The sequence below is a fragment of the Aythya marila genome, assembly GCF_965140915.1.
Source record: "Aythya marila genome assembly, contig: HAP1_HAP1_SCAFFOLD_98, whole genome shotgun sequence".
Classification (NCBI taxonomy): domain Eukaryota; kingdom Metazoa; phylum Chordata; class Aves; order Anseriformes; family Anatidae; genus Aythya; species Aythya marila.
The window spans coordinates 1-25,161 of record NW_028137745.1 but is presented as its reverse complement, the minus strand read 5'-3'; the positions used below and the strand labels follow the sequence as shown (position 1 = coordinate 25,161).

At 60.7% G+C, this 25,161-nt stretch overlaps 3 protein-coding genes across 5 annotated transcripts; 1 reads left to right on the top strand and 2 right to left on the bottom strand.

Annotated features, from left to right (window-relative positions):
* Positions 1-655: 655 nt before the first annotated feature.
* On the top strand, positions 656-1,858 carry LOC309890594 (myosin regulatory light chain 11). Its single transcript, XM_082785020.1, has 4 exons — positions 656-781; positions 872-950; positions 1,237-1,285; positions 1,652-1,858. The coding sequence occupies exons 1-4, from the start codon at positions 712-714 to the stop codon at positions 1,754-1,756; spliced, it is 303 nt and encodes a 100-aa protein (XP_082641146.1). The 5' UTR covers positions 656-711; the 3' UTR covers positions 1,757-1,858.
* On the bottom strand, positions 1,857-4,505 carry QPRT (quinolinate phosphoribosyltransferase). 2 transcript variants are annotated; one of them, XM_082785019.1, is made up of 4 exons: positions 4,369-4,505; positions 3,276-3,886; positions 2,723-2,854; positions 1,857-2,344 (listed from the first exon to the last, which is right to left on the bottom strand). In XM_082785019.1, the coding sequence occupies exons 2-4, from the start codon at positions 3,876-3,878 to the stop codon at positions 2,117-2,119; spliced, it is 963 nt and encodes a 320-aa protein (XP_082641145.1). In that variant the 5' UTR covers positions 3,879-3,886; positions 4,369-4,505; the 3' UTR covers positions 1,857-2,116. The 2 variants fall into 2 exon arrangements, with proteins under 2 accessions (XP_082641145.1, XP_082641144.1); XM_082785018.1 differs by lacking the exon at positions 4,369-4,505 and having other exon boundaries at positions 3,276-3,997.
* A 460-nt stretch (positions 4,506-4,965) lies between these two features.
* On the bottom strand, positions 4,966-24,623 carry ATP2A1 (ATPase sarcoplasmic/endoplasmic reticulum Ca2+ transporting 1). 2 transcript variants are annotated; one of them, XM_082785017.1, is made up of 22 exons: positions 24,611-24,623; positions 24,402-24,484; positions 23,346-23,450; positions 21,755-21,893; positions 20,189-20,269; positions 19,149-19,234; positions 17,977-18,274; positions 14,465-14,631; positions 12,814-12,902; positions 12,039-12,141; positions 11,809-11,940; positions 11,601-11,726; positions 11,296-11,514; positions 9,972-10,307; positions 9,061-9,281; positions 7,957-8,159; positions 7,782-7,867; positions 6,950-7,083; positions 6,755-6,872; positions 6,548-6,665; positions 5,850-5,892; positions 4,966-5,119 (listed from the first exon to the last, which is right to left on the bottom strand). In XM_082785017.1, exons 4-21 carry the CDS (start codon positions 21,840-21,842, stop codon positions 5,888-5,890), a joined length of 2,610 nt encoding a protein of 869 aa, XP_082641143.1. In that variant the 5' UTR covers positions 21,843-21,893; positions 23,346-23,450; positions 24,402-24,484; positions 24,611-24,623; the 3' UTR covers positions 4,966-5,119; positions 5,850-5,887. The 2 variants fall into 2 exon arrangements, with proteins under 2 accessions (XP_082641143.1, XP_082641142.1); XM_082785016.1 differs by lacking the exons at positions 24,402-24,484; positions 24,611-24,623 and having other exon boundaries at positions 4,966-5,116; positions 23,346-23,444.
* Between the last annotated feature and the right edge of the window lie 538 nt (positions 24,624-25,161).

Here is a 25,161-nt window from a genome sequence, read left to right as displayed (position 1 = left end):
GGTCAGTTGGGGGCGTGGCCTATTGGGTGTGGATTATTTGGGGTGTAGTCTATTGGGACATGGTATATTGGGGTGTGGTATGTTGGGGGTGTGGCCTATTGGAGGGTGTGGCCTAACAGGGCGTGGCCTATTGGGGCGTGGTCCATTGGGGGCGTGATCTACGGGGCGTGGCGTATTGGGGGCGTGGTCTACAGGGGTGTGGTATATTGAGGTGTGGTATATCAAGGTGTTGTTTATTGGGGGCGTGGCCTATGTGGGAGTGGCCTATTGGGGTGTGGGCTATTGGGGCGTGGCTTGTAGTGGGTGTGGCATCGGGTGGGTGGGGCTTGTGGAGGGGAGGAGCTTGGGGACAGATAGGCAGGGGTAGGGGTGAGGGAAGGGGTGGGGTTTGTAGAGAAAGGGGCGTGGCTTAGAGTGGGGCGTGGTTAAAGCAGAGGGGCGTGCCTTTGAATAAAAGGGGCGTGGTTTAGGGAAAGTGGGCGTGGTCTGGGAAAAGTGGGCGTGGTTTGTGGAAAGGGGGCGTGGTTTGAGAGAAGGAGGCGTGGCTTGGAGAAGGAAGACCAGGTCAGAGCGGGATTTTGGCAGGGCGTGGCTACATGGAAAAGGGGCGGGGCTTTCCGGGAGTGGGCGTGGCCGGTGGGCGTGGCCTGAGGCCCCGCCCCCCTGGCCATATAAGGGCGTCTGAACGTGAAGAACGAGGAGCTGGACGCCATGATCAAGGAGGCGAGCGGCCCCATCAACTTCACCGTCTTCCTACAAATGTTCGGGGAGAAGCTCAAGGGTGAGGCCCCGCCCCCCGCCGTGACGTCACCGTGATGACGTCATCGCGGCGCTGGGTGACGTCACTTCCTGTTCGTTACCCCACCCGTAGGCGCTGACCCCGAGGACGTCATCATGGGGGCCTTCAAGGTGCTGGACCCCGACGGGAAAGGGTCCATCAAGAAGAGCTTGTGAGTGGGGGAGGGGCCGGGGGGGGCACCGGGGGTCGTGGGGTCATCTGGGGTCATTGGGGTCATCGGGGGTCACGGGGTCATTGGGGTCATTGGGGTCATGGGGACGTTGGGGTCATGGGGGGATTGGGGTCATCGGGGGTCATTGGGGGGATGTTGGGGGTCATCAGGGGGACACTGGGGGGTCACTGGGGTCATGGGGGGGTCACTGGGGGGCATTGGGGGGGCACTGGGGACATTTGGGGTCGCAGGCGGTGACCCCGTCCCCCCCCTTTCCCCCCCCCAGCCTGGAGGAGCTGCTGACCACCCAGTGCGACCGCTTCACCCCCGAGGAGGTGAGGACCCCCTGGACCCCCCCAAAATCCCCCCAGAGTCCCTAAATCCCTCCCTGGGACCCAAAATCCCTTCCAGGACCCTAAATCCCCCCCCCAAGAGTCCCAAAATCCCTCCCCAGGACCCCAAAATCCCTCCCTGGGACCCCAAAATCCCCCCCAGGCCCCCCCAAATCCCCCCCAGGCCCCCCAAATCACCCCTAAACCCCCCCCAACCCCCCAATAAACCCCCCCAACCCCCCCATATTCCCTCCTCACCCCCTCAAATCCCCCCAAACCCCCCCAAATCCCTCTCCCACCCCCATAATCATTTCCGGGGGGGGGCCCGGCCCCCCCCCCCCAATTTTACCCCCCGGGTGCCCCCCCCAGATCAAGAACATGTGGGCCGCCTTCCCCCCCGACGTGGCCGGCAACGTGGACTACAAGAACATCTGCTACGTCATCACCCACGGCGAGGACAAGGAGGGCGAGTGACCCCCCCCAGGACCCCCCCCCAAATTTGGGACCCCCCCCCCAGAAAGAATCCGGGGGGTCTGACCCCCCCCCCGCTGGGAATAAAGCAGCTTTTTTGCAGTTCTTGGGTTTTTGGGGGGTTTATTTTGGGGTGGGGGGGGTGTTTGGGGTGTGGGGGGGGATTTGGGGTGTGACAGGGGGTCCCGGTGCTGTGGGGTTGGCCCCTTGGGGGGGTTTTGGGGTCCCCTTGTTTTGGGGTGCCCCCAGGGTTGGGTTTTGGGGTCCCCTCTTGTTATGGGATGGGGTTGGGATGACCCCAAAGTCAGACATTGGGGGTCCCATTGGGGTTCCCTTGTTTTGGGGTTGGGTTTTGGGGTCCCCTCAGCACCCCCCCTCCCCGTCCCCCTCCCCGTCCCCGTCCCCATCCCCGGGCAGGACCCGCAGGGCGAAGTCGATGGCGGGGGCGCTGTGGGTCAGGCTCCCCATGGAGACGACGTCGACGTGTGGGGCCAGGAAGTGGGGCAGGGTCCCCTCCGTCACCCCCCCGCTGGCCTCCACCAGCACCCAAGGGTGTGCCGCCTTCACCGCCGCCGCTGCCTCCGCCAGAGCCTGGGGGGGGGAAAAGGAGGCACTTGGGGGGCGCCCCACACTTGGGGGGCGACACATGCTATGGGGGTGACCCACACTTGGGGGGAGGCACACACTTGGGGGGTAACACATGTTATAGGGGTGACACATGCTATGGGGTGCCCCACACTTGGGGATCACCCCATACGTCAGGGTCACTCTACACTTGGGGGTCACCCCACACTTAGGGGTCACCCCACACTTGTGGGGTGCCCCACACTTGGGGGTCACCCCATACTTTAGGCTCACCCCTCTCTTGGGGGGGGCACACTTTAGGGTCACCCCACACTCGGGGCTCACCCCCCACTTATGGGTCACCCCCCACTTGTGGGGCGCCCCACACTTGTGGGTCCCGCTCACCTGTGGGGTGAAGTTGTCCATGAGGACGATGTCGGCCCCGGCCCCGGCCGCCTCCAGCGCCTGCTCCTGGGAGCTGCACTCCACCGACAGCAGCTGCGTGAAGCTGGCGGCACGACGGGCATCCGCCACCACCTGGGGACGGGGGATACTGGGGGAACTGGGAGCACTGGGGGGACTGGGGGAGACTGGGGCCATGGGGCCAAACCCCCCCAACCAAAATGGGGCTCCCCCGGCTAAAAGAAAGGGCTCCCCCTCACCCCCCCAGTGGGTCATCCCCTGCCCCACATATGTGGGTCGCCCCCTATATGTGGGTCCCAACCCAAAAATGTGGGTCCCAACCCCAATACGTGGCTCACACCCCCCATATGTGGGTCCCACCCCCCAACATATGGGTCCCCACCCCCCATATATGTGGGTCAGCCCCCCAATATGTGGGTCCCACCGCCAATATATGGGTCCCCACCCCCCTACATGTCCCCCCCATACATGTGGGACCCCCCCACACCCCCTTTACCCCCACCCCCACCCCCTGGACCCCCAACCAAATCCAAACCTGCGCCAGGGGCTTGCGTGCGGCCAGCAGGTGGTTGTCCTTCACCATCAGCAACCCCCCCAGGTCGTAGCGGTGGGGGTCGGCGCCCCCCACCCCCATCCCATATTTCTCCACCAGCCGAAAGCCGGGGGTGGTTTTTCGGGTGCCGGCCACCCTCCCCGGCCACCCTCGCCCCCGGGCCACCGCCACCGCCCTGGAGGCCGCCGTGGCCACCCCGCTGCAGCGCCCGAGGGTGTTGAGGGCCACCCGCTCCCCCAGCAGCACCCCGGCCCCCGGCCCCCGCACCTCGGCCACCACCGTCCCCGGGGTCAGCGGGGCGCCCTCGGCCACCCTAAAGGTCGCGGAGCACCCGGTCTGCCCCCAGACGGCCTGGGCGAAGGGGGCCCCCGCCAGCACCCCGGGGCTCTTGCAGACCAGGTGGGCTCGCCGGGGGGCCAGCCCCACGCAAAGGGCGGCGGGGTCGGGGCCGGGGGCGTCCTCCTCCAGCCAGGACTGGGCCAGGGAGCGGAGGCGGCCGGGGGGCAGGAGGGCGGCCAGGGTGGGGGGCGAGGGGGGTGGGGGTGGGGTGGGGGGCACGGGGGGTGTGGGGCGCAAGGAGGCCATGGGGGAGCCTGCGGAGAGAAGGGGAGGTGGGGAGAGATGGGGGTCCTGCCCCATAGATGAGTTCTGCCCCATAGAGGGGTTCTGCCCCATAGATGGGTCCTGCCCCATAGAGGGGCCCTGCCCCATGGATAGGCCTTACCCCATAGAGGGGCCCTGCCCCATAGAAGTGGCTCAGCAATGGGTCCTGCCCCACGGATTGGTTCTGCCCCATAGAAATGTCCCAGCCATGGGTCCTGCCCCCCATGGACACCCCTCTCTTGCCCCACAGCCAGGCCCCGACCCCCAACCCTGCCCCCAATCCTGCCCCACAGCTGCCCCATAGCCCCTTCCCCTCCCCCCCAGCCCCACAGCAGCCCCCACCCCCCTCCCAGCCAGGGGGGGTCCAAAGTTCACCCCAAACCCGCCACGTCCCCAACCCCCCCCCCCCCACACGCTATGGGGCTGGACCCCCCGCCGTGGGGCTGACTTGGGGGTCCCGGGCCCCACTGACCTGCCAGGGCCAGGAGGTGCTGGGGGTCTGAGCCGGGGGGCGCTGGGGGGCACCGGGAGGGGGGGGGGGGGCCTCTGCCCCACAGCCCCGCCCTGGGGGCGGGGAAGCCCCCCCCAGAAAGGGGGCGGGACCCCCATGTGTGGGGCGGAGACCCCCAGGGGCTGCACTCCAGGTGTGGGGCGCCCCCTAAGTGTGGGGTGTCCCAATGAACCAGACCCCCAAGTGTGGGGCGCCCCCCAAGTGAGACACCCCAGTGCCCCAAGACCCCCAAGTGTGGGGCGCGCCCCCTAAGTGTGGGGCGCCCCCCAAGTGTGGGTTGTCCCAATGCCCCGGACCCCCAAGTGTGGGGCACCCCAATGACCCCTGATGATGACCCCCAAGTGTGGGGCGCCCCCCAAGTGTGGGGCACCCCAATGCTCCGCACCCCAATAACCACTCGGGGGCGGAGCTCTGCCAGGCCCCACCCCCTCCCCAAGCCCCACCCCCTTCACCCCAAGCCCCGCCCCCTCCCCTCCCCAGCCAATGGGAGGCGGCGTTTTGGGGGGTTCCCTTTATTGGCAATAAATAAGCGGCGCCTCTTGGGGGGGGGGGGCCCCAAGGTGTGGGGCTGCCCCACGGCGCGGGGGTAGGGGGGGACCCCAAGGTGTGGGGCTGCCCCATAGCTGGGGGCGGGGCCGCCCCACGGCGCGGGGGGGTGGGGGGGGCCCCCGGGGTCACTTCCGCTTCTTCCGGGTGTCCTCGGTGTCCGCTGCTGGGTGGGGGAGGGGCGATGACGTCAGAGGGGGGGGTGGGGGTGAGCCCCTCCCCCCACCCCCCCACCCTCACCCCTCCCCACCCCCCACTTTGTCACTGCCCTGCCCGGGGGGGGGGGGGACACGGAGACACTGGGGGTACTGGGGGGTACTGGGGGGGGGGGGGACACAGAAATGGGGGAGGGGGACATAAAGAGGGGCAATGGGGACATTTGGGGTCACATTTGGGGTGACGGGGACATAAAAATGGGGTGAGGGGGACACTTAGGGGGAGATTTGGGGTGATGGGGACACAAAAAATGGGACAATGGGGACATTTTGGGGGACATTTGGGGTGACATTGGGGTGATGGGGACAGCTGGGGGGACATTTGGGGTGATGGGGACACAAAAAGGGGGCAATGGGGACATTTGGGGGGAAATTTGGGTGATGGGGACACCTGGAGGTGACACATGGAGGTGATGGGGACACAAAAATGGGGTGAGGGGGACATTTAGGGGGACATTTGGGGTGACACTGGGGTGATGGGGACATGGCCATGGGGTGATGGGGACATTTAGGGTGACATTTGGGGTGATGGGGACACAAAAATGGGTCAATGGGGACACAGGGGGGCGACACACGGGGGTGATGGGGACATTTGGGGTGACAGGGGGACATGTGGGGGGACACGGGGACATGTGGGGGGACACGGGGACATGTGGGGGCACAGGGGGGGTCTGGGGGTACCTGCGGCCGGGCGCGAGGACGGCGGAGGGGCCGCGAGGTTACGCTACGGGGGGGAGATGGAGACAATTTGGGGACAGTTTGGGGACAACGGGGGGGTGATGAGGATGGGGAGAATGGGGACGATGGGGGGACAACAGGAGGGGGACAACGGGGATGATGAGGATGGGGGTGATGGGGACAATGAAGTTTGGAGATATGGGGACATTGGGATATGGGGACAAGGAGATGGGATATGGGGACAGGGGGACATGGAGATGTAGGGACATGGGGACACTGGGATATGGGGTCATGGAGATGTGGGGACATTGGGACATGGAGATATGGGGACAGGGGGACAATGAGATATGGACATGTGGGGACATTGGGACAGGGGGACAATGAAATTTGGGGACATGGGGACATGGAGATGTGGGGACATGGGGACAATGAGATATGGAGATATGGGGACATTGGGATATGGGGACAATGAAATTTGGGGACATGGAGATGTGGGGACATGGGGACAAGGAGCTATGGGGACATTGGGACAACGAAATTTGGAGATATGGGGACAAGGAGACGTGGAAATAGGGGGCCGTATCCATACGGGGCCGTGGCTATGGGGCCGTTGGGGACACTGGGGCCATCGGGGCCACCACTGGGGCCACCGGGGCCACCATGGGGGCCACCATCGGGGCCGTGGGGGCCCCGCTCCTCACCCTCCAGGTAGTTCCTGGCCACGAACTTGAGGGCCTCGTCCAGGAGGATGACGGGGAAGGAAATCTTCAGCACCATCAGCCAGTGCACCAGGTCCAGCGGCGTCAGCTTGAAGATCATCTGCGGGGGCACCGCGACCACCCTCAGCCCCCCGGGACCCTCCCCAAAAAAAAAAACCCCAAAACCCCCCCCCAAAACCACCCCCTTACGGGCAGGGGGTCGATGTAGAGGATGACGAAGTGCAGGGACATGGAGAGGCAGATGGAGCCCACCAACCAGATGTTGACCCACGGCGGCATCCGCACCAGCGATTGGTTCTCCGAGAGGCTGCGGGGAGGGGGACACGAGGCCGTGGTGGCACCCGGACCCCCGTGACCCCCCCCGATTTGTCCCATGTCCCCTACCTGTTGAGGGCGTTGCACATCTCGATGGTGACCAGCACGGAGAGCGCCATGGTCATGGGCACCGGCGACTCGAAGATGTCGCAGTCCAGGCCCTCGAACTCGGCGTTGTGCTCCGTGCACTGCATGAAGTGGGTCTGGGGGCGCGGGGGGGGGGCGTTATTGGGGTGGGGGGGGCGTTATTGGGGTGGGGGGGTGATATTGGGGTGTGGGGGGGTCAATGTGATGGGGGGAGGTCAATGAGGTGGGGAGGAAGTCAACGCGGTGGTAGGGTCAACGCGGTGGTGGGGGTGTTGTTGGGGTTGGGGGGGTGTTATTGGTGTGTGGGGGGGTGTTATTGGGGTGGGGGGGTGATATTGGGGTGGGGGGGGGTCAACGGGGTGGGGGGGAGGTCAACGGGGTGGGGGGGAGGTCAATGAGGTGGGTGGGAAGTCAACGCGGTGGTTGGGGACGTCAACGCGATGATGGTGGGGTCAACATGGTGGTAGGGTCAACGCGGTGGTGGGGGCGTTATTGGGGTTGGGGGGGTGTTATTGGGATGGAGGGGGTGTTATTGGGGTGGGGGGGGTGTCACCATGACCACCCAACCACCATGACCCCCCAACCATGATGACCAACCCAACCACCCAATGACCAACCCAACCACCACCATGACCACCCAATGACCATGACCAACCCAACACCACAATGACCACCCAATGACCATGATGACCAACCCAACCACCATGACCAACCCAACACCACCATGACCACCCAATGACCACCATGACCACCCAACGCCCCCCAACGCCCCCCAACCCCCCCCCACACCCCCTCCCCACCCCCCCCAACTCACCAGCTGGTGGTAGGAGACGCTGGGCCCGTCCTCGGCGTAGAGAAACCACCAAGCAGCGGCCCCCACGGTGGCGGCCCCCACGTACCCTACGGCGAGAAACCGCGTCGGCGCCGCGCCGCGCCGGGGGAGGGGGTCCCGGGGGGGGGGTCCCGGGGGGGGGGGGTCCGAGGCTCACCCCCGATGGCCAGGTAGCGGAAGAAGAGCCAGCCGCTGATGAGGGGCTCCTTGGGGCTGCGGGGGGGCTTGTCCATGATGTCCAGGTCGGGGGGGTTGAAGCCCAGCGCGGTGGCCGGGAGCCCGTCCGTCACCAGGTTGACCCACAGCAGCTGCACCGGGATCAGCGCCTCCGGCAGCCCCAGCGCCGCCGTCAGGAAGATGCTGGGGGGGGGTCGGGGGGGTGGGGGGGGTGGGGGGAGGTGGGGGGAGTGGGGGGAGTGGGGGAGGATGGGGGGGGTGGGGGGAATGGGGGAAAATTAGGGGAAATTGGGGGGGTAGGGGGAATGGGGGAAATTGGGGGGAATAAGGGAAATTAGGGGAGTGGGGGGAATGGGGGAAATTGGGGGAATTGGGGAAATTGGGGGGAATAAGGGAAATTAGGAGGGAAAGGGGAAATGGGGGAAAGTTGGGGGAAATTGGGGAAATTGGGGGGGTGGGGGGAATGGGGAGAATGGGGGAAAATTAGGGGAAATTGGGGGAATTGGAGGGGTAGGGGGAATGGGGGAAAATAGGGGGAAATAAGGGAAATTAGGGGGGATGGGGAAAGTTGGGGGAAATTGGGGGGGTGGGGGAGTGGGAGGAATGGGGGAAAATGGGGGAAAATAGGGGAAATTGGGGGAATGGGGGAAATGGGGGGGTGGGGGGAAAGGGGAAAATGGGAGAAATTAGGGGGGAGTGAGGGAAATGGGGGGAACTGGGAGGGACTGGGAGGAACTGGGAGTGACTGGGAGGAGTGGGGGGAACTTGGAGGGACTGGGAGTGACTGGGAGGAGTGGGGGGGACTTGGGGGGACTGGGTGGACTTGGAGGGAGTGGGAGGAACTGGGAGGGACTGGGGAGAACTGGGAGGGACTGGGAGTGACTGGGAGGAGTGGGGGGAACTGGGAGGGACTGGGAGGAGTGGGGGGGACTTGGGGGGACTGGAAGGAGTTGGGAGAACTGGGCAGACTGGGAGGGAGCGGTAGACACCAGTGCGAACTGGCGGGATCCGGGGGAGCGCGAGGCAACCGGGAGGCAACCAACCGGGAGGCAACTGGGAGGCAACTGGGAGGGGCGGGGCTCACCAGACCACCTCGCCCACGTTGGAGGAGATGAGGTAGCGGATGAACTGCTTCATGTTGTTGTAGATGGCCCGGCCCTCCTCCACGGCCGCCACGATGGTGGAGAAGTTGTCGTCGGCCAACACCATCTCCGACGCCGTCTTGGCCACCGCCGTCCCCGAGCCCATGGCGATGCCGATCTCGGCCTTCTTCAGCGCCGGCGCGTCGTTCACGCCGTCGCCGGTCTGCGGGGAGAGGGTTTTGGGGGGGTTACGGGGCGGGCACGGGGTGGGGGGGTCACCGACATTGTCCCCAACGCGGTTGCCAAGAGTTGGTGATGGGATCGTCAACGGCGTCTCCAAAAATGTCAACGGTGACGTCCTCAACGCTGTCATTGGTGGGATCGCCAACGGTGTCTCCAATGCTTTCATCAACAGTCATCAACAAAACCACCAAGAATGTCCCCAAAATGTCATTGATGATGTCCCCAATGTTGTCACCAAAGTGATTGCCAACGGTGTCCCCAAAAATGTCAATGGTGACATCCTCAATGCCGTCATCGGTGCAATCGCCAACGGTGTCCCCAATGCTGTCATCAACAGTCATCAACAAAACCACCAAGAATGTCCCCAAAAATGTCATCGATGACGTCCCCAATGCCATCATCGGCAGTTGGCAACACAAATCATATCAGGATGATGGTGGGACCCCAAAACCACATCAGGATGATCACGGGACCCCAAAATCATGTCAGAATGATGATGGTGGAACCCCAAAACCACATCACGATGATACCAAGACCCCAAAAACCCACACCAGCCTTACGACAGGACCCCAAAACCCCACCACCGACCCCTCCCCGAACCCCAAAGAGCCTACCACCACCCCCCCGGACCCCCCGAAACCCCGCGTCGTCGTCGTCGCCGCGCCCTCACCATGGCGGTGATCTCGTCGAAGGACTGCAGGAACTCGACGATCTTGGACTTGTGGGTGGGCTCGACGCGGGCGAAGCAGCAGGCGCGGCGGCAGGCCTCGCGCTGCTCGGCGGGGGGCAGGTCGTCGAACTCGCGGCCGGTGTAGGCGCGCCCCGTCACCTCCTCTTCCTCGCTGAAGATGCCGATGCGGCGGCAGATGGCGATGGCCGTGCCCTTGTTGTCGCCCGTGATCATGATGACGCGGATGCCGGCGTCGCGGCACAGCCGGATGGAGCCCATCACCTCCTTGCGCGGCGGGTCCAGCATCCCCACGCAGCCCACGAAGGTCAGGTCGGTCTGGGGGGGGGGATAAAAGGGGATGGGGAGGGTGGGGAGGGGGGTGGGTGGGGATATGGGACCGGGGAAGCTGTGGAGGGCTTCATATAAAGATATGGGACCAGGGAACCTATAGAGGGCTTTATATGGAGATATGGGACCAGGGAACCCATGGAGGATGTCCCAAAGAGGTATGGGATTGAGGAACCCATGGAGAACTTTATATGGAGGTATGGGACCAGGGAACCTATAGAGGGCTTTATATGGAGGTATGGGACCAGGAGAACCTATGGAGGGCTTCATATAAAGATATGGGACCGGGGAACCTATAGAGGACTTCATATAGAGATATGGGACCAGGGAACCCGTGGAGGGCTTCATATAAAGATATGGGATTGAGGAACCCGTGGAGGGTGTTGGGTGGGGATATGGGACCGGGGAAGCTGTGGAGGGCTGTATATAAAGATATGGGACCAGGAACCTATAGAGGGCTTTATATGGAGGTATGGGACCAGGGAACCCATGGAGGGAGTTGGGTGGGGATATGGGACCAGGGAAGCTGTGGAGGGCTTCATATAAAGATATGGGACCAGGGAACCTATAGAGGACCTCATATAAAGATATGGGACCAGGGAACCCATGGAGGATGTCCCATGGAGATATGGGATTGAGGAACCCATGGAGGGCTTCATATAAAGATATGGGACCAGGGAACCTATAGAGGGCTTTATATGGAGGTATGGGACCAGGGAACCCATGGAGGGTTTCATATGGAGGTATGGGATTGAGGAACCCATGGAGAACATCCCAAGAAGATATGGGATTTAGGAACCCAGGGAGAACATCCCATGGAGATACGGGATTAGGGAACCTATAGAGGACATCCCATGGAGATATGGGACTGGGGAGCCCATGGAGGACCCCACACAGAGATACGGGACCGGGGAACCCCCGGAGGCCCTCCTACCCACCACGCCCTGCTCTTGAAGACCCCGCCCACCGCCCTCACCTCGTACTCGGCGAACTTGGTGGAGTCCTCCAGCACCATGTCCTCTTTTTTTGGGGGGGTGTCGCGGGTGGCCAGGGCCAGGCAGCGCAGGGTGTCCCTCCCCGTGCCCCACTCCTTGATGACGGCCAAGATCTTCTCCTTGACCGCCGGCGTCAACGGCACGCGCGCCGTGCCCACCCGCACGTAGTTGCAGCGGTCGATGACGCCCTCGGGGGCGCCCTGGGGCGGGGAGGGGGGACGAGAGGTGACAAAGGGACGAGGCTAGGGGGGCGAGGACGCGTGGGGAGGGGCGCTGGTGGCCTCACCTTGACGAACATCTTGTTGCCCACGGCGGCGCGCGACGCCTTGGCCGGCGAGCAGTAGACCGACATGGACTTGCGGTCGCGGGAGAACTCCAGGGTGAACTCCTTCTTCATCAGCTGCTTGATGACCTTGTGGGGGGGACACCGGGGGGTCAACACGGTTGCACTGGAGGCACTGGGAGGTGACTGGGGGGCGCTGGGGGGCACTCACGGAGTTGCAGGCGTTGGCGCGCTCTACTTTGGAGAGGTTGCGCACGTCGGTGTTGAAGACGTTCATCTTCTCCACCAGGCAGGTGAGCGCCGTCTCCGTGGCCTCCCCGACCTTCTCGTAGACCCCCTTGGACTGCGGGGAGGGGGCCGGGGTCACCGGGAGACCCCCCCCCAGACCACCAAAGGGTGGCGGGGGGCTGGGGGAAGGGGGTTTTGGGGCGGGGGTCCCACCTCGTTGTAGTCCAGGGAGGAGTCGTTGCAGAGGGCGCAGATGGTGGCCAGCTCCACCAGCCCGTCGTACTGCCCGGCCTTGACGTGCTTCTCGTTCTTCAGCCTGGGGAGGCAGCGGGGGGGGGCTCGAAAATGAGGCCGGGGTTGGGTTTTGGTGGGGGTGGGGGGGTCGAAAATGAGGCCAGGATTGGGTTTTGGGGGGTGGGGGGGTCGAAAATGAGGCCAGGATGGGTTTTGGTGGGGTTTGGGAGGTCAAAAATGAGGCCAGGATGGGTTTTGTTGGGGGTGGGGGGGTCAAAAATGAGGCTGGGGTTGGGTTTTGGGGATGGGGAGCTCAAAAATGAGGCCAGGATTGGGTTTTTGGGCATGGGGACCTCCAAAATGAGGCCAGAATTAGCTCATTGAGTATGGGGACATCCAAAATGAGGCTATGATTGGTTTTGTTAGGGTTGGGGAGCTCAAAAATGAGGTCAGAATTGCCTTTTTGGGGATGGAGACCTCCAAAATGAGGCCAGGATTGGTTTGTTGGGGTTGGGGGGCTCAAAAATGAGGCCAATATTGGCCTGTTTGGGGATGGAGGCCCCAAAAACGAGGCCGATATTGACCCGTTGGGGATGGAGGCCCCAAAAACGAGGCCAATATTGACCCGTTGGGGGTGGAGGCCCCAAAAACGAGGCCAATATTGACCCGTTGGGGGTGGAGGCCCCAAAAACGAGGCCGCTATGGGACAGGAGCCCCAAGGGGAGGCCGTTACTGGCCCGTATGGACCACTCACACGTCTCCCTCGGGGGCGTAGGTGGAGCCGGTGATGGAGAACTCGTTGAGGGAGCAGACGTCGCCCTCCACCTTGTCCACGATGAACATCTGGGGGGGCAGGACAACGGGGTCAGGGGGCAGCCGGGGTGTTCTGGGGGCAACTGGGACGTCCTGGGGTCAACTGGGGTCTACTGGGGTCAACTGGGATGTCCTGGAGGCCAACTGGGGTCTACTGGGGTCAACTGGGGTCTATTGGGGTCAACTGGGGGACTTTGGGGGCACCCAAGGGGATGTCGGGAGGTCCTTGGGGCACCCAAGAGGACGTCAAAAGCTCCTCGGGGCACCCAAAGGGACATTGGGAGCTCCTGGAGGACCTCAGGGCACTCCAGGGGACATTGGGAGCACCCAAGGGGACATCAGAAGAACCTTGGGGCACCCAAGGGGACGTCAGAAGGTCCTTGGGGCACCCAAGTTGACGTCAGAAGGTCATGAAGGTCCTTGGGGCACCCAAAGGGGCATTGGGAGCTCCTGGAGGTCCTTGGGGCACCCAAGGGGACGTCAAAAGGTCCTTGGGGCACCCAAGGGGACATTGAGAGCTCCTTGGGGCACCCAAGTTGACGTCAGGAGGTCACGAAGCTCCTTGGGGCACCCAAGAGGAATTTGGGAGCTCCTGGAGGTCCTTGGGGCACCCAAGGGAACATCAAAAGGTCCCTGGGGCACCCAAAGGGGCATCGGGAGCTCCTGGAGGACCTTGGGGCACCCAAGGGGACGTCAGAAGGTCCTTGGGGCACCCAAGATGAATTTGGGAGCTCCTGGAAGTCCTTGGGGCACCCAAGGGGACGTCAGAAGGTCATGAAGGTCCTTGGGGCACCCAAGGGGACACCAGGAGCTCCTTGGGGCACCCAAGAGGAATTTGGGAGCTCCTGGAGGACCTTGGGGCACCCAAGGGAACATCAGAAGCTCCTTGGGTCACCCAAAGGGACATTGGGAGCTCCTTGGGGCACCCAAGGGGACATTGGGAGGACCTCAGGGCACCCAAGGGGACATCAGGAGCTCCTTGGGTCACCCAAGGGGACATCGGGAGCTCCTTGGGGCACCCAAGTTGACGTCAGGAGGTGACGAAGCTCCTCGGGGCACCCAAGAGGAATTTGGGAGCTCCTGGAGGACCTTGGGGCACCCAAGGGGACATCAGAAGAACCTTGGAGCACCCAAGGGGACGTCAAAAGGTCCTTGGGTCACCCAAAGGGACATCAGGAGCTCCTTGGGGCACCCAAGAGGAATTTAGGAGCTCCTGGAGGTCCTTGGGGCACCCAAGGGGACATCAGGAGCTCCCGGATGACCTCAGGACACCCAAAGGGACATCAGGAGCTCCTTGGGGCACCCAAGTTGACGTCAGGAGGTGACGAAGCTCCTCGGGGCACCCAAGGGGACATTGGGAGCACCCAAGGGGACATCAGAGTGTCATGAAGGACCTTGGGGCACCCAAGGGGACATCAGAAGAACCTTGGGGCACCCAAGGGGACGTCAAAAGGTCCTCGGGGCACCCAAGGGGACATCAGGAGCTCCTTGGGGCACCCAAGTTGACGTCAGGAGGTGACGAAGCTCCTCGGGGGCACCCAAGGGGGCACGACCGGGAGCACCCAAAGGCCCCCGGGGTGCCACCCACCCACCTTGCAGACGGACATCTGGTTGGTGGTGAGGGTGCCGGTCTTGTCGGAGCAGATGACGGAGGTGCAGCCCAGGGTCTCGACCGAGGGCAGGCTGCGCACGATGGCGTTCTTCTTGGCCATGCGCCGCGTCCCCAGCGCCAGGCAGGTGGTGATGACGGCCGGCAGCCCTGCGGCACCAAAAAGGGGTCTTCAGCCCCCCCGGGAGGGGAGCCGAGACCCCAAAAGGGTCGAGGGATGGGATGGAAGAGGCGGGAGGGGGAAGGGAGGGCGATACGGGGCGGGGTGGGGGGCGAGGGAGGGCAGCGTGGAGGTCTGTGGGAACAGGGAGGGGGGTGGGGGGATGGATGGGGTTGGGGAAGGTGTTGGGAGATCATGAAGAAGGAAAAAAAAGCATTATGGGACACAAAAGGGGCTTGTAATCCTATGTAGGGTCAAGGAAGGGGGTTACAAGAATATGCAGAATGAAAAAAAGGGCATTATAAGGCATTATAAGGCATTATAGGACCCAAAAGGGGCTTATAAGCCTATATAGGGTCAAGAAAGGGCATTACAAGACCATGAAGAATGAAAAAAAAGGCATTATAGGACCCAAAAGTGGCTTATAACCCTATATAGGGTCAAGAAAGGGTGTTACAAGACCATACTAAATAAAAAAGGGCATTATAGGACCCAAAAGGGGCTTATAAGCTTATATAGGGTCAAGAAAAGGCATTATAAGGCCACACAGAATGAGAAAAAGAGCATTATAGGACTGAAAAGGGACTTATAACCCTATATAGGGTCAAGAAAAGGCATTGTAAGGCCACACAGAATGAAAAAAAGGGCATTATAGGACCCAAAAGGGGCTTATAACCCTACATAGGGTCAAGAAAGTGTGTTGTAAGACCATGCCAAACAAAAAAAAAAGAGCATTATAGGACCTAAAACAGATTTATAACCCTATATAGGGTCAAGAAAGGGTGTTACAAGACTGTACTAAACTTAAAAAGGGCATTATAGGGCCCGAAGGGGGCTTGTAAGCCTATATAGGGTCAAGGAAAGGGTGTTGTAAGACCTTACTAAATAAAAAAAGGGCATTATAGGATCTGAAAGGGACTTATAACCCTATACAGGGTCAAGGAAAAGGTGTTAACAGACCGTACTAAATTTAAAAAGGGCATTATAGGACCCAAAAGGGGCTTGTAAGCCTATATAGGGTCAAGAAAAGGCATTATAAGGCCACGCAAAATGAAAAAAAGGGCATTATAGGACCCAAAAGGGGCTTGTAACCCTATATAGGGTCAAGAAAGGGTGTTACAAGACTGTACTAAATTAAAGAAGGGCATTATAGGACCCGAAGAGGGCTTATAACCCTATATAGGGTCAAGGAAAAGGTGTTGTAAGACCATACTAAATTTAAAAAGGACATTATAGGGCCCGAAGGGGGCTTGTAAGCCTATATAGGGTGAAGGAAAGGCGTTGTAAGGCCGCGCGGGGCCAAGGAATGCTGTGAGAAGGCCACTTGGGGTCGGGGAGCATGGTGAGAAGGGCACACGGTGCCCGCGGCCGGTGCCAGGAGGCCGCCCGGGGCCAAGGAGCGGGGCTGGGATGCCATATAGGAACAAGGAACGGTGCCAGGAGGCCACGTGGGGTCGGGGAGCGGCGCGGGGACGTTGTGTAAGGCCAAGGATCGGCGCCGCGGGGCCGTGTCGGGGCAGGGAGCGGTCTCAGAAGGCCATATAGGGGCGAGGAATGGGCGCGGGGGGCCAAGGAGCGGTGCTAGAGGGCCTTATAGGGGCAAGGAGCAGTGCTGGAGGGCCTTATAGGGGCAAGGAGTGGGCTTACAGGGCCAGCAGGGGTCAAGGAATGGGCTTAGGGGGACGTGTGGGATCGGGGAACGGTGTTAGAAGGCAACAAGGGGTCGACAGGTGGGCTTGGAGGGACATGTGGGGTCAAGGAATGGTCTTAGGGGGACATGTGGGGTCAAGGAATGGTCTTAGGGGGACATGTGGGGTCAAGGAATGGTCTTAGGGGGACATGTGGGGTCAAGGAACGGTGTTAGAGGGACATATGGGGTCAAGGAATGGTGTTAGAAGACAACAAGGGGTCAACAAATGGTGTTAGAGGGACATAAGGGGTCAACAAATGGTGTTAGAGGGACATATGGGGTCAACAAATGGTCTTAGGGGGACATATGGGGTCAAGAAATGGTGTTAGAGGGATATATGGGGTCAAGGAATGGTCTTAGGGGGCCATATGGGGTCAAGGAACGGTGTTAGAAGACAACAAGGGGTCAATAAATGGTCTTGGAGGGCAACCAGGGGTCAACAAATGGTTTTAGGGGGCCATTTGGGGTCAAGGAATGGTGTTGGAAGGCCACATGGGGTCAAGGAACCGTGTTAGAAAGCCGTATGGGGTCAACAAAGGGTGTTAGAAGACCACGTGGGGTCAACAAACGGTCTTTGAGGGCCAAATGGGGTCAACAAATGGTCTTAGAAGACCACATAGGGTTAAGGAATGGTCCTAGAAGACCCCAAGGGGCCAACAAACGGTCTTAGAAGACCCCTTAGGGTCAAGAAATGGTCTCAGAAGACCACATAAAGTCAACGAACGGTGTTAGAAGGCCATAAAACGTCAAGGAATGGGGTTAGAAGGCCAGATAAGGTCAAGGAATGGTCTTAGAAGACCCCAAGAGGTCAAGAAATGGTGTTAGAAGGCCATAAAAACGTCAGGAAATGGTGTTAGAAGGCCAGATAAGGCCAAGGAATGGGGTCAGAAGACCCCAAGGGGCCAACAAAAGGTCTTAGAAGACCCCTTAGGGTCAAGAAATGGTCTCAGAAGACGACATAAAGTCAACGAACAGTGTTAGAAGACCATAAAACGTCAAGAAATGGTGTTAGAAGGCCGGATAAGGTCAAGGAATGGTCTTAGAAGACCCCAAGGGGCCAACAACTGGTGTTAGAAGGCCATAAAACGTCAAGGAATGGTCTCAGAAGACCACATAAAGTCAACGAATGGTGTTAGAAGGCCATAAAATGTCAAGGAATGGTGTTAGAAGACCAAAAGGGGCCAACAAACGGTCTTAGAAGACCACTTAGGGTCAAGAAATGGTCTCAGAAGACCCCAAGAGGTCAACAAAGACCACAGGGACTCAAGGAAGGGCGTTAGAAGACCCCAAGGGGCCAACAACTGGTGTTAGAAGGCCATAAAACGTCAAGAAATGGTCTCAGAAGACCACATAAAGTCAACGAACGGTGTTAGAAGACCACAAAGGGTCAAGGAACGGTGTTAGAAGACCCCGAGGGGCCAACAAATGATCTTAGAAGACCCCTTAGGGTCAAGGGATGGTGTTAGAAGGCCATATAAGGTCAAGAAATGGTGTTAGAAGACCCCAAGAGGTCAAGAAATGGCGTTAGAAGGCCATAAAACGTCAAGGAATGGTGTTAGAAGGCCAGATAAGGCCAAGGAAGGGCCCTAGAAGAGCAGCGAGGACCCCAGAGGCCCCCCCCAACCCCCTACAACCCCTTTGTCACCTTCAGGGATGGCGGCCACGGCCAGGGCCACGGCGATCTTGAAGTAGTAGATGGCGCCGCGGATCCAGGAGCCGCCGTGGACGGGGTCGTTGAAGTGGCCGATGTTGATGAGCCAGACGGCCACGCAGATGAGGGAGATGACCTTGGAGAGCTGCTCGCCGAACTCGTCCAGCTTCTGCTGCAGCGGCGTCTTGTCCTGCTCCGTGGCCGCCATCTCGTCGCGGATCTTGCCGATCTCCGTGTTCACCCCCGTGGCCACCACGACGCCCACCGCCTTGCCCGCGCCGATGTTGGTGCCCTGATGGGGGGTGGAGGAGGGGGCGTTGGGGGCAGCGTGGGGGGCTTGGGGACAAGGTTTTGGGGGCGTGGGGGGCTTGGGGATAAGGTTTTGGGGACATGGTGGCCCTGGGGACAAGGCCTTGGGGACAGCGTGGCGGGGACGTGGTGGGCTTGGGGACACAGTGGTCTTGGGGCCACGGTGGTCTTGGGGCCACGGTGGTCTTGGGGACACGGTGGTGGCTTTGGGGACAAGGTCTTGGGGACATGGTGGTCTTGGAGACAAGGTCTTGGGGACACAGTGGTGGCTTTGGGGATAAGGTCTTGGGGCCACGGTGGTCTTGGGGACGTGGTGGCCCTGGGGACAAGGCCTTGGGGACACAATGGCCTTGGGGACACAGTGGTCTTGGGGGCATAGTGGGCTTGGGGACAGCATGGCGGGGACACAGTGGGCTTGGGGATAAGGTCTTGGGGACACAATGGCCTTGGGGACACAGTGGCCCTGGGGACAAGGCCTTGGGGACATCGTGGTGGGGACGTGGTGGGCTTGGGGACAAGGCCTTGGGGACATGGTGATGGTGGCCTTGGGGACGCGGTTATGGGGTCATGGCAATGGGGACAGGGTCTTGGGGTCCCAGTGGTGGCCCTGGGGCCCCAGTGGTGTCCCCAGGGTCCCGTTGGTGGCCCTGGGGACCCGATGGTGGCCCTGGGGACATGGGGTGGCAACGGTGGCCTTGGGGACACGGTTATGGGGTCGTGGCAATGGGGACAGGGTCTTGGGGTCCCGTTGGTGGCCTTGGGGTCCTGGGGTCCCAGTGGTGGCCCTGGGGTCCTGGTGGTGGCCCCGGGGACCCGTTGGTGGCCTTGGGGACCCGTTGGTGGCCCTGGGGACTCACGGAGAAGAGCATGTTCTTCTTGTCCTGGTTGACGGCGCGCGGGTCGGGCACGGGGTCGGTGTGCTTGATCACCGACACCGACTCACCTGCGGGCACACACCAGTTTGCACCAGTTCGCACCAGTTGGCACCAGTTGGCACCGGTCACGACACCATTTCTGACCAGTTGCCACCAGTTAGGAGCCCGTTTGTGCCCGTTTTTGTCCCCAGTTGTCCCCAGTTGTCCCCGTTCAGGACCGGTTGTGCATAAACACCTCCGGTTGTGCGCCCAGTTACAACCAGTTGTGCCCAGTTATAACCAGTTGCACCCAGTTCTGCCCCAGTTACAACCAGTTGGGCCCAGTTATAACCAGTTGGGCCCAGTTCTGCCCCAGTTACAACCAGTTGGGCCCAGTTATAACCAGTTGGGCCCAGTTATGCCCCAGTTATAACCAGTTATGCCCCAGTTATAACCAGTTGTGCCCAGTTATAACCAGTTGGGCCCAGTTGAGCACCAGTTTACAACTGGTTGTGCCCAGTTGGGCCCAGTTGCACCCCAGTTTATGACCGGTTGTGCCCAGTTGTGTCCCAGTTTACAACCGGTTGTAAACTGGTGTGTCCCCATCTACAACCAGTTGTGCCCAGTTATGCCCCAGTTATAACCAGTTGGGCCCAGTTGAGCACCAGTTTACAACCGCTTGTGCCCAGTTGGGCCCAGTTGCACCCCAGTTTATGACTGGTTGTGCCCAGTTGTGTCCCTGTCTACAACCAGTTGTGCCCAGTTGCGTCCCAGTTTACAACCGGTTGTAAACTGGTGTGTCCCCAGTTGCACCCCAGTTCTGCCCCCATTTCAGACCAGTTGTGCCCAGTTGTGCCCCAGTTGTACCCAGTTGTACCCCCAGCTGTCTCCCAGTTGTACCCCAGTTATAGCCCAGTTATCTCCCAGCTGTACCCCCAGTTGAGCCCAGTTGTTCCCAGTGGTGCCCAGTTGAGCCCAGTGGTCTCCCAGCTGTACCCCAGTTGCCCCCAGTTGCCCCCAGTTGCTCCCAGTGGCGCCCGTACCGGTGAGGATGGACTGGTCGACGCGCAGGGTCGTGGACTTGATGGAGAGGATGCGGATGTCGGCCGGAACCTTGTCCCCCACTGCGGGCAGCCGTCGTTACTGGGAGGGACTGGGAGCACTGGGAGGGACTTGGGGGGGGACTGGGGGGGACTGGGGGGGGCTGTGGAGGACTGGGAGGGGACTGGGGGGGACTGGGAGGGGCTGTGGAGGACTGGGAGGGATTAGGGGGCTACTGGGAGGTTACTGGGATGCATTAAGGGTTACTGGGAGGTTACTGGGATGCATTAAGGGTTACTGGGATGCACTAAAGCTTACTGGGAAGTTACTGGGATGTCCTTGGGAGTTACTGGGGGGTTACAGGGAAGCCCTGGGGGTGACTGGGGAGTTACTGGGGGTTACTGGGATGCATTAAGTGTTACTGGGATGCACAAAGGCTTACTGGGAGGTTACTGGGATGCACTAAAGCTTACTGGGAAGCTACTGGGATGTCCTTGGGAGTTACTGGGGGGTTACAGGGAAGCTCTGGGGGTGACTGGGGAGTTACTGGGGCTTACTGGGATGCATTAAGGCTTACTGGGATGCACTAAGGCTTACTGGGAAGTTACTGGGATGCATTAAGTGTTACTGGGAAGTTCCTGGGATGTCCTTGGGGGTTACGGGGAAGCCCTGGGGGTGACTGGGGAGTTACTGGGGGTTACTGGGAGGTTACTGGGGGTTACTGGGATGCACTAAGGCTTACTGGGATGTACTAAAGCTTACTGGGAAGTTACTGGGATGCACTAAAGCTTACTGGAAAGTTACTGGGATGTACGTGGGAGTTACTGGGGGGTTACGGGGAGGCCCTGGGGGTGACTGGGGAGTTACTGGGAGGCTACTGGGATGCATTAAGGGTTACTGGGATGCACTAAGGCTTACTGGGAAGTTACTGGGATGCACTAAAGCTTACTGGGAAGCTACTGGGATGTCCTTGGGAGTTACTGGGAGGTTACAGGGAAGCTCTGGGGGTGACTGGGGGTTACTGGGATGCATTAAGTGTTACTGGGATGCACTAAGGCTTACTGGAAAGTTACTGGGATGCACTAAAGCTTACTGGAAAGTTACTGGGATGTACGTGGGAGTTACTGGGAGGTTACAGGGAAGCTCTGGGGGTGACTGGGGGTTACTGGGATGCATTAAGTGTTACTGGGATGCACTAAGGCTTACTGGGATGCACTAAGGCTTACTGGGAAGTTACTGGGATGCACTAAAGCTTACTGGGATGCACTAAAGCTTACTGGGAGGTTACTGGGATGCACTAAAGCTTACTGGGAAGCTACTGGGATGTACGTGAGAGTTACTGGGGGGTTACGGGGAAGCCCTGGGGGTGACTGGGGAGTTCCTGGGGGTTACTGGGAGGCATTAAGTGTTACTGGGATGCACTAAGGCTTACTGGGAAGTTACTGGGATGCACTAAAGCTTACTGGAAAGTTACTGGGATGTACGTGGGAGTTACTGGGGGGTTACGGGGAGGCCCTGGGGGTGACTGGGGAGTTACTGGGGGTTACTGGGAGGCGCTGGTCGCTCACCGGCCACCTCGGCGATGTCCCCGGGCACGAGGTCCCTGGCCTTGATGCGCTGCACGGCGCTGCGGTCGGCGCGGTACACCTTGCCCATCTCGGGCTCGTACTCCTTCAGCGCCTCGATCGCGTTCTCCGCATTGCGCTCCTGGGGGGGTGTGGGGGCATTTGGGGGGATTTGGGGACAGTTCTGGGGATTTGGGGACATTTGGGGACAGTTTGGGGAATTTGGGGGCAGTTCAGGGGGATTTGGGGGCAGTTCTGGGGGATTTGGGGAGACTTGGAGAGGTTTGGAGGCAATTCAGGGGGATTCGGGGACATTTGGGGACAATTCAGGGGGATTTGGGGGTGTTTGGGGGCAGTTCAGGGGGATTTGGGGACGTTTGGGGCCAGTTCCGATCGCGTTCTCCACTTTGCGCTCCTGGGGGGGGCACACGGGTTTGGGGGGATTTGGGGGGGTGTTTGGGGGGATTTGGGGAGAATTCGGGGGGTTTGGGGACAGTTCAGGGGGATTTGGGGCCAGTTCCGATCACATTCTCCGCATTGCGCTCCTGGGGGGGGGGCACGCGGGGTTGGGGGGGATTTGGGGGGATTTGGGGACAGTTCTGGGGGATTTGGGGGGGGTTGGGGACAGTTCTGGGGGATTGGGGGGGTTTGGGGGCAGTTCAGGGGGATTTGGGGCCAGTTCCGATCGCGTTCTCCGCATTGCGCTCCTGGGGGAGGGCACGCGGGTTTGGGGGGATTTGGGGGGATTTGGGGAGAATTCGGGGGGTTTGGGGGGGGTTGGGGAGAGTTCTGGGGGATTTAGGGGGGTTTGGGGACAGTTCAGGGGGATTTGGGGACAGTTCTGGGGATTTGGGGGTGTTTGGGGGCAGTTCAGGGGGATTTGGGGGGGTTTGGGGACAGTTCTGGGAATTTGGGGACAGTTCCAGGGGATTTAGGGGTGTTTAGGGGCAGTTCAGGGGGATTTGGGGACATCTGGGGGCAATTCAGGGGGATTTAGGGACGTTTGGGGACATTTGGGGTGGGTTGGGAGGGGGTTGGAGGGCATTTGGGGGAGTTTGGGGGGATTTGGGGACATTTGGGGTGGGTTGGGGGACATTTGGGGGGGGTGGGGGGGATTTGGGGACAGTTCCCAGTGATTTGGGGGTGTTTGGGGACAGTTCTGGGGATTTGGGGGGGTGTTGGGGGTGTTTTGGGGTCCCAATGTCCCCAACCCATCCCCAAGGTGTCCCCAAAGTGCCCCCAACATCCCCAAATGTCCCCAAACCCATTCCCAAATGTCCCCAAAGTCCCCAAAGTCCCCAAAGTGTCCCCAAAGTGGCCCCAAATGTCCCCAAATACACCCAAGGTGTCCCCAAAGTGCCCCAAATGTCCCCAAAGTGCCCTCAAAGTGTCCCCAACATCCCCAAAGTGTCCCCAAAGTGCCCCAAATGTCCCTAAAGTGTCCCCAACATCCCCAAAGTGTCCCCAAAGTGCCCCCAAAATGTCCCCAAATGTCCCCAAAGTGTCCCCAAATATCCCCAAAGTGCCCCCAAATGTCCCCAAGGTGACCCCAATGTCCCCAAAATGTCCCCAAACGTCCCCAAAGTGCCCCCACCTGCCAGACTCCCACCACAGCGTTGGCCACGAGGATGAGGAGGATGACGAAGGGCTCGACGAAGGCCGTGATGGTCTCCTCGCCCTCCTCGAACCACGCCAGCACCTGGGGGGGCACGGAGACCCCAAATTGAGGGGAAAAAAACAAATTTAGGGCAAAACCCAAATTGAGGGGAAGACCCTAAATTGAGGGGAAATCCCTCAATTGAGGGCAAAACCCCAAATTGAGGAGAAAACCCCAAATTGAGGAGAAAACCCTGAATTGAGGAGAAAACCCCAGATTTGGGGCAAAACCCCAAATTGAGAAGACCCCAAATTGAGGGCAAAACCCCAAATTTAGGGGAAAACCCTAAATTGAGGGCAAAACCCCAAAGTGAGGGGAAGACCCCAAATTGAGGAGAAAACCCCAAAGTGAGGGCAAAACCCCAAACTGAGAAAACCCCAAACTGAGGGGAAAACCCCAAATTTAGGGCAAAACCCCAAATTGAGGGCAAGAACCCAAACTGAGGAGAAAACCCCAAATTGAGAGGAAGACCCCAAATTGAGAAAACCCCCAATTTAGGGCAAAACCCCCAATTTAGGGCAAAGCCCCCAATTTGGGAGAAACCCCCCAATTTAGGAGAAAACCCCCAATTTAGGGCAAAACCCCCAATTTAGGGCAAAACCCCCAATTCCGTGTGTGCTGCGCACCCAACTTGGGGCCGTTTTGCCCCCAATTTTGGGGGCTGCGGGGGCACCTTTGGGTGCCGCCCCCCCCAGCTGTCCCGGAGGCGGCTGCCAGGGGGCGTTTCCCGGGGGGGGGGGACCCCGTGCGCGTCCCCCCCCCCCCCCCCTTTTTTATTTTTTTTCTTTTTTTACCTTTTTTTTAGCCCCCCCCCCATTTCGGGAGCAGCTGCCGCCACCCGATCCCCCCCCGGGGGGCGCGGGGCCAAGGCTTGGAGGTCACCCCCAAGGTCGTGGCCCCCCCCCAAATTTAAGGGGGTGACCCCCAAGGGTTGAAAATGGCCCCCCCCGACCCCCAAAATTGTGCCCCCCCCCCAAATTTTGGGGTACTCACGAAGGAGATGCAGGCGGCCAGCAGCAGGATGCGCACCAGGAGGTCCTCGAATTGCTCCACCACCAGCTCCCAAATGGTTTTGCCTGGGGGGGGGGACACGGGGGGGGGTCGTGGGGGGGTCCCTGGGGGGCGTGGGGGGGTCCCGGGGGGGTTGGAGGGGGTTGGGGGGGGTGGGACCCCCCCCAGAAGGAAAAAATTTGGGCGCTCACCTTCCTCCGCCGGGAGCTCTGGGGGGGGGAATGGGGGGGTTAGAAAGGGGGCGATTTTGGGTGCCCCCCCCCCTTATTGAAGCCCCCCCCTTATTGAAGCCCCTCACCCCTTATTGAAGCCCCCCCCCTTTATTGAAGCCCCCCCCCGTGGAAGCAGCCCCCCCCCCAGACCCCTTTGTCCCCCCCCCCCGTGTGTGACCTGCAGTAACCCCACGCCCCCCCGTGACCCCCCGCTGGACCCCCATTGCCCCCTTTTTCCCCCCATAGCCCCCTGACCCCATAACCGACCCCAAACCCCCCCAATTCCCCCCAAATCCCCCATTTCCCCCAATTTTCCCCAAATCCCCCCAAATCCCCCCAAACCCCATAACCCCCCATTGCCCCCCATTGCCCCCAGTTCCCCTACACCCCCCCCCGACCCCATAACCCCCCCTTGACCCCATAACCCCCCCAATCCCCCTATAACCCCTCTAACTCCCCCTATATCCCCCCATATCCCCCCATAACCCCCCCAATTCCCCCCATACCGCCCCCCCCGACCCCATAACCCC

Coding starts and splice junctions, on each gene's coding strand:
- LOC309890594 (XM_082785020.1), top strand. CDS start 712: ATGATCAAGGAGGCGAGCGGCCCCATCAACTTCACCGTCTTCCTACAA. Junction 951..1,236: donor GGGTCCATCAAGAAGAGCTT/GTGAGTGGGGGA, acceptor TCCCCCCCCCAG/CCTGGAGGAGCTGCTGACCA. Junction 1,286..1,651: donor ACCGCTTCACCCCCGAGGAG/GTGAGGACCCCC, acceptor TGCCCCCCCCAG/ATCAAGAACATGTGGGCCGC.
- QPRT (XM_082785018.1), bottom strand. CDS start 3,986: ATGGGGCAGGACCCATCTATGGGGCAGAACCCCTCTATGGGGCAGAAC. Junction 2,855..3,275: donor CACGCAAGCCCCTGGCGCAG/GTTTGGATTTGG, acceptor CCCCGTCCCCAG/GTGGTGGCGGATGCCCGTCG. Junction 2,345..2,722: donor TGGACAACTTCACCCCACAG/GTGAGCGGGACC, acceptor TCCCCCCCCCAG/GCTCTGGCGGAGGCAGCGGC.
- ATP2A1 (XM_082785017.1), bottom strand. CDS start 21,842: ATGGGCAAGGTGTACCGCGCCGACCGCAGCGCCGTGCAGCGCATCAAG. Junction 11,515..11,600: donor GCAACAAGATGTTCGTCAAG/GTGAGGCCACCA, acceptor TCCCCGCCCCAG/GGCGCCCCCGAGGGCGTCAT. Junction 9,282..9,971: donor TCGACGAGATCACCGCCATG/GTGAGGGCGCGG, acceptor CTCTCCCCGCAG/ACCGGCGACGGCGTGAACGA.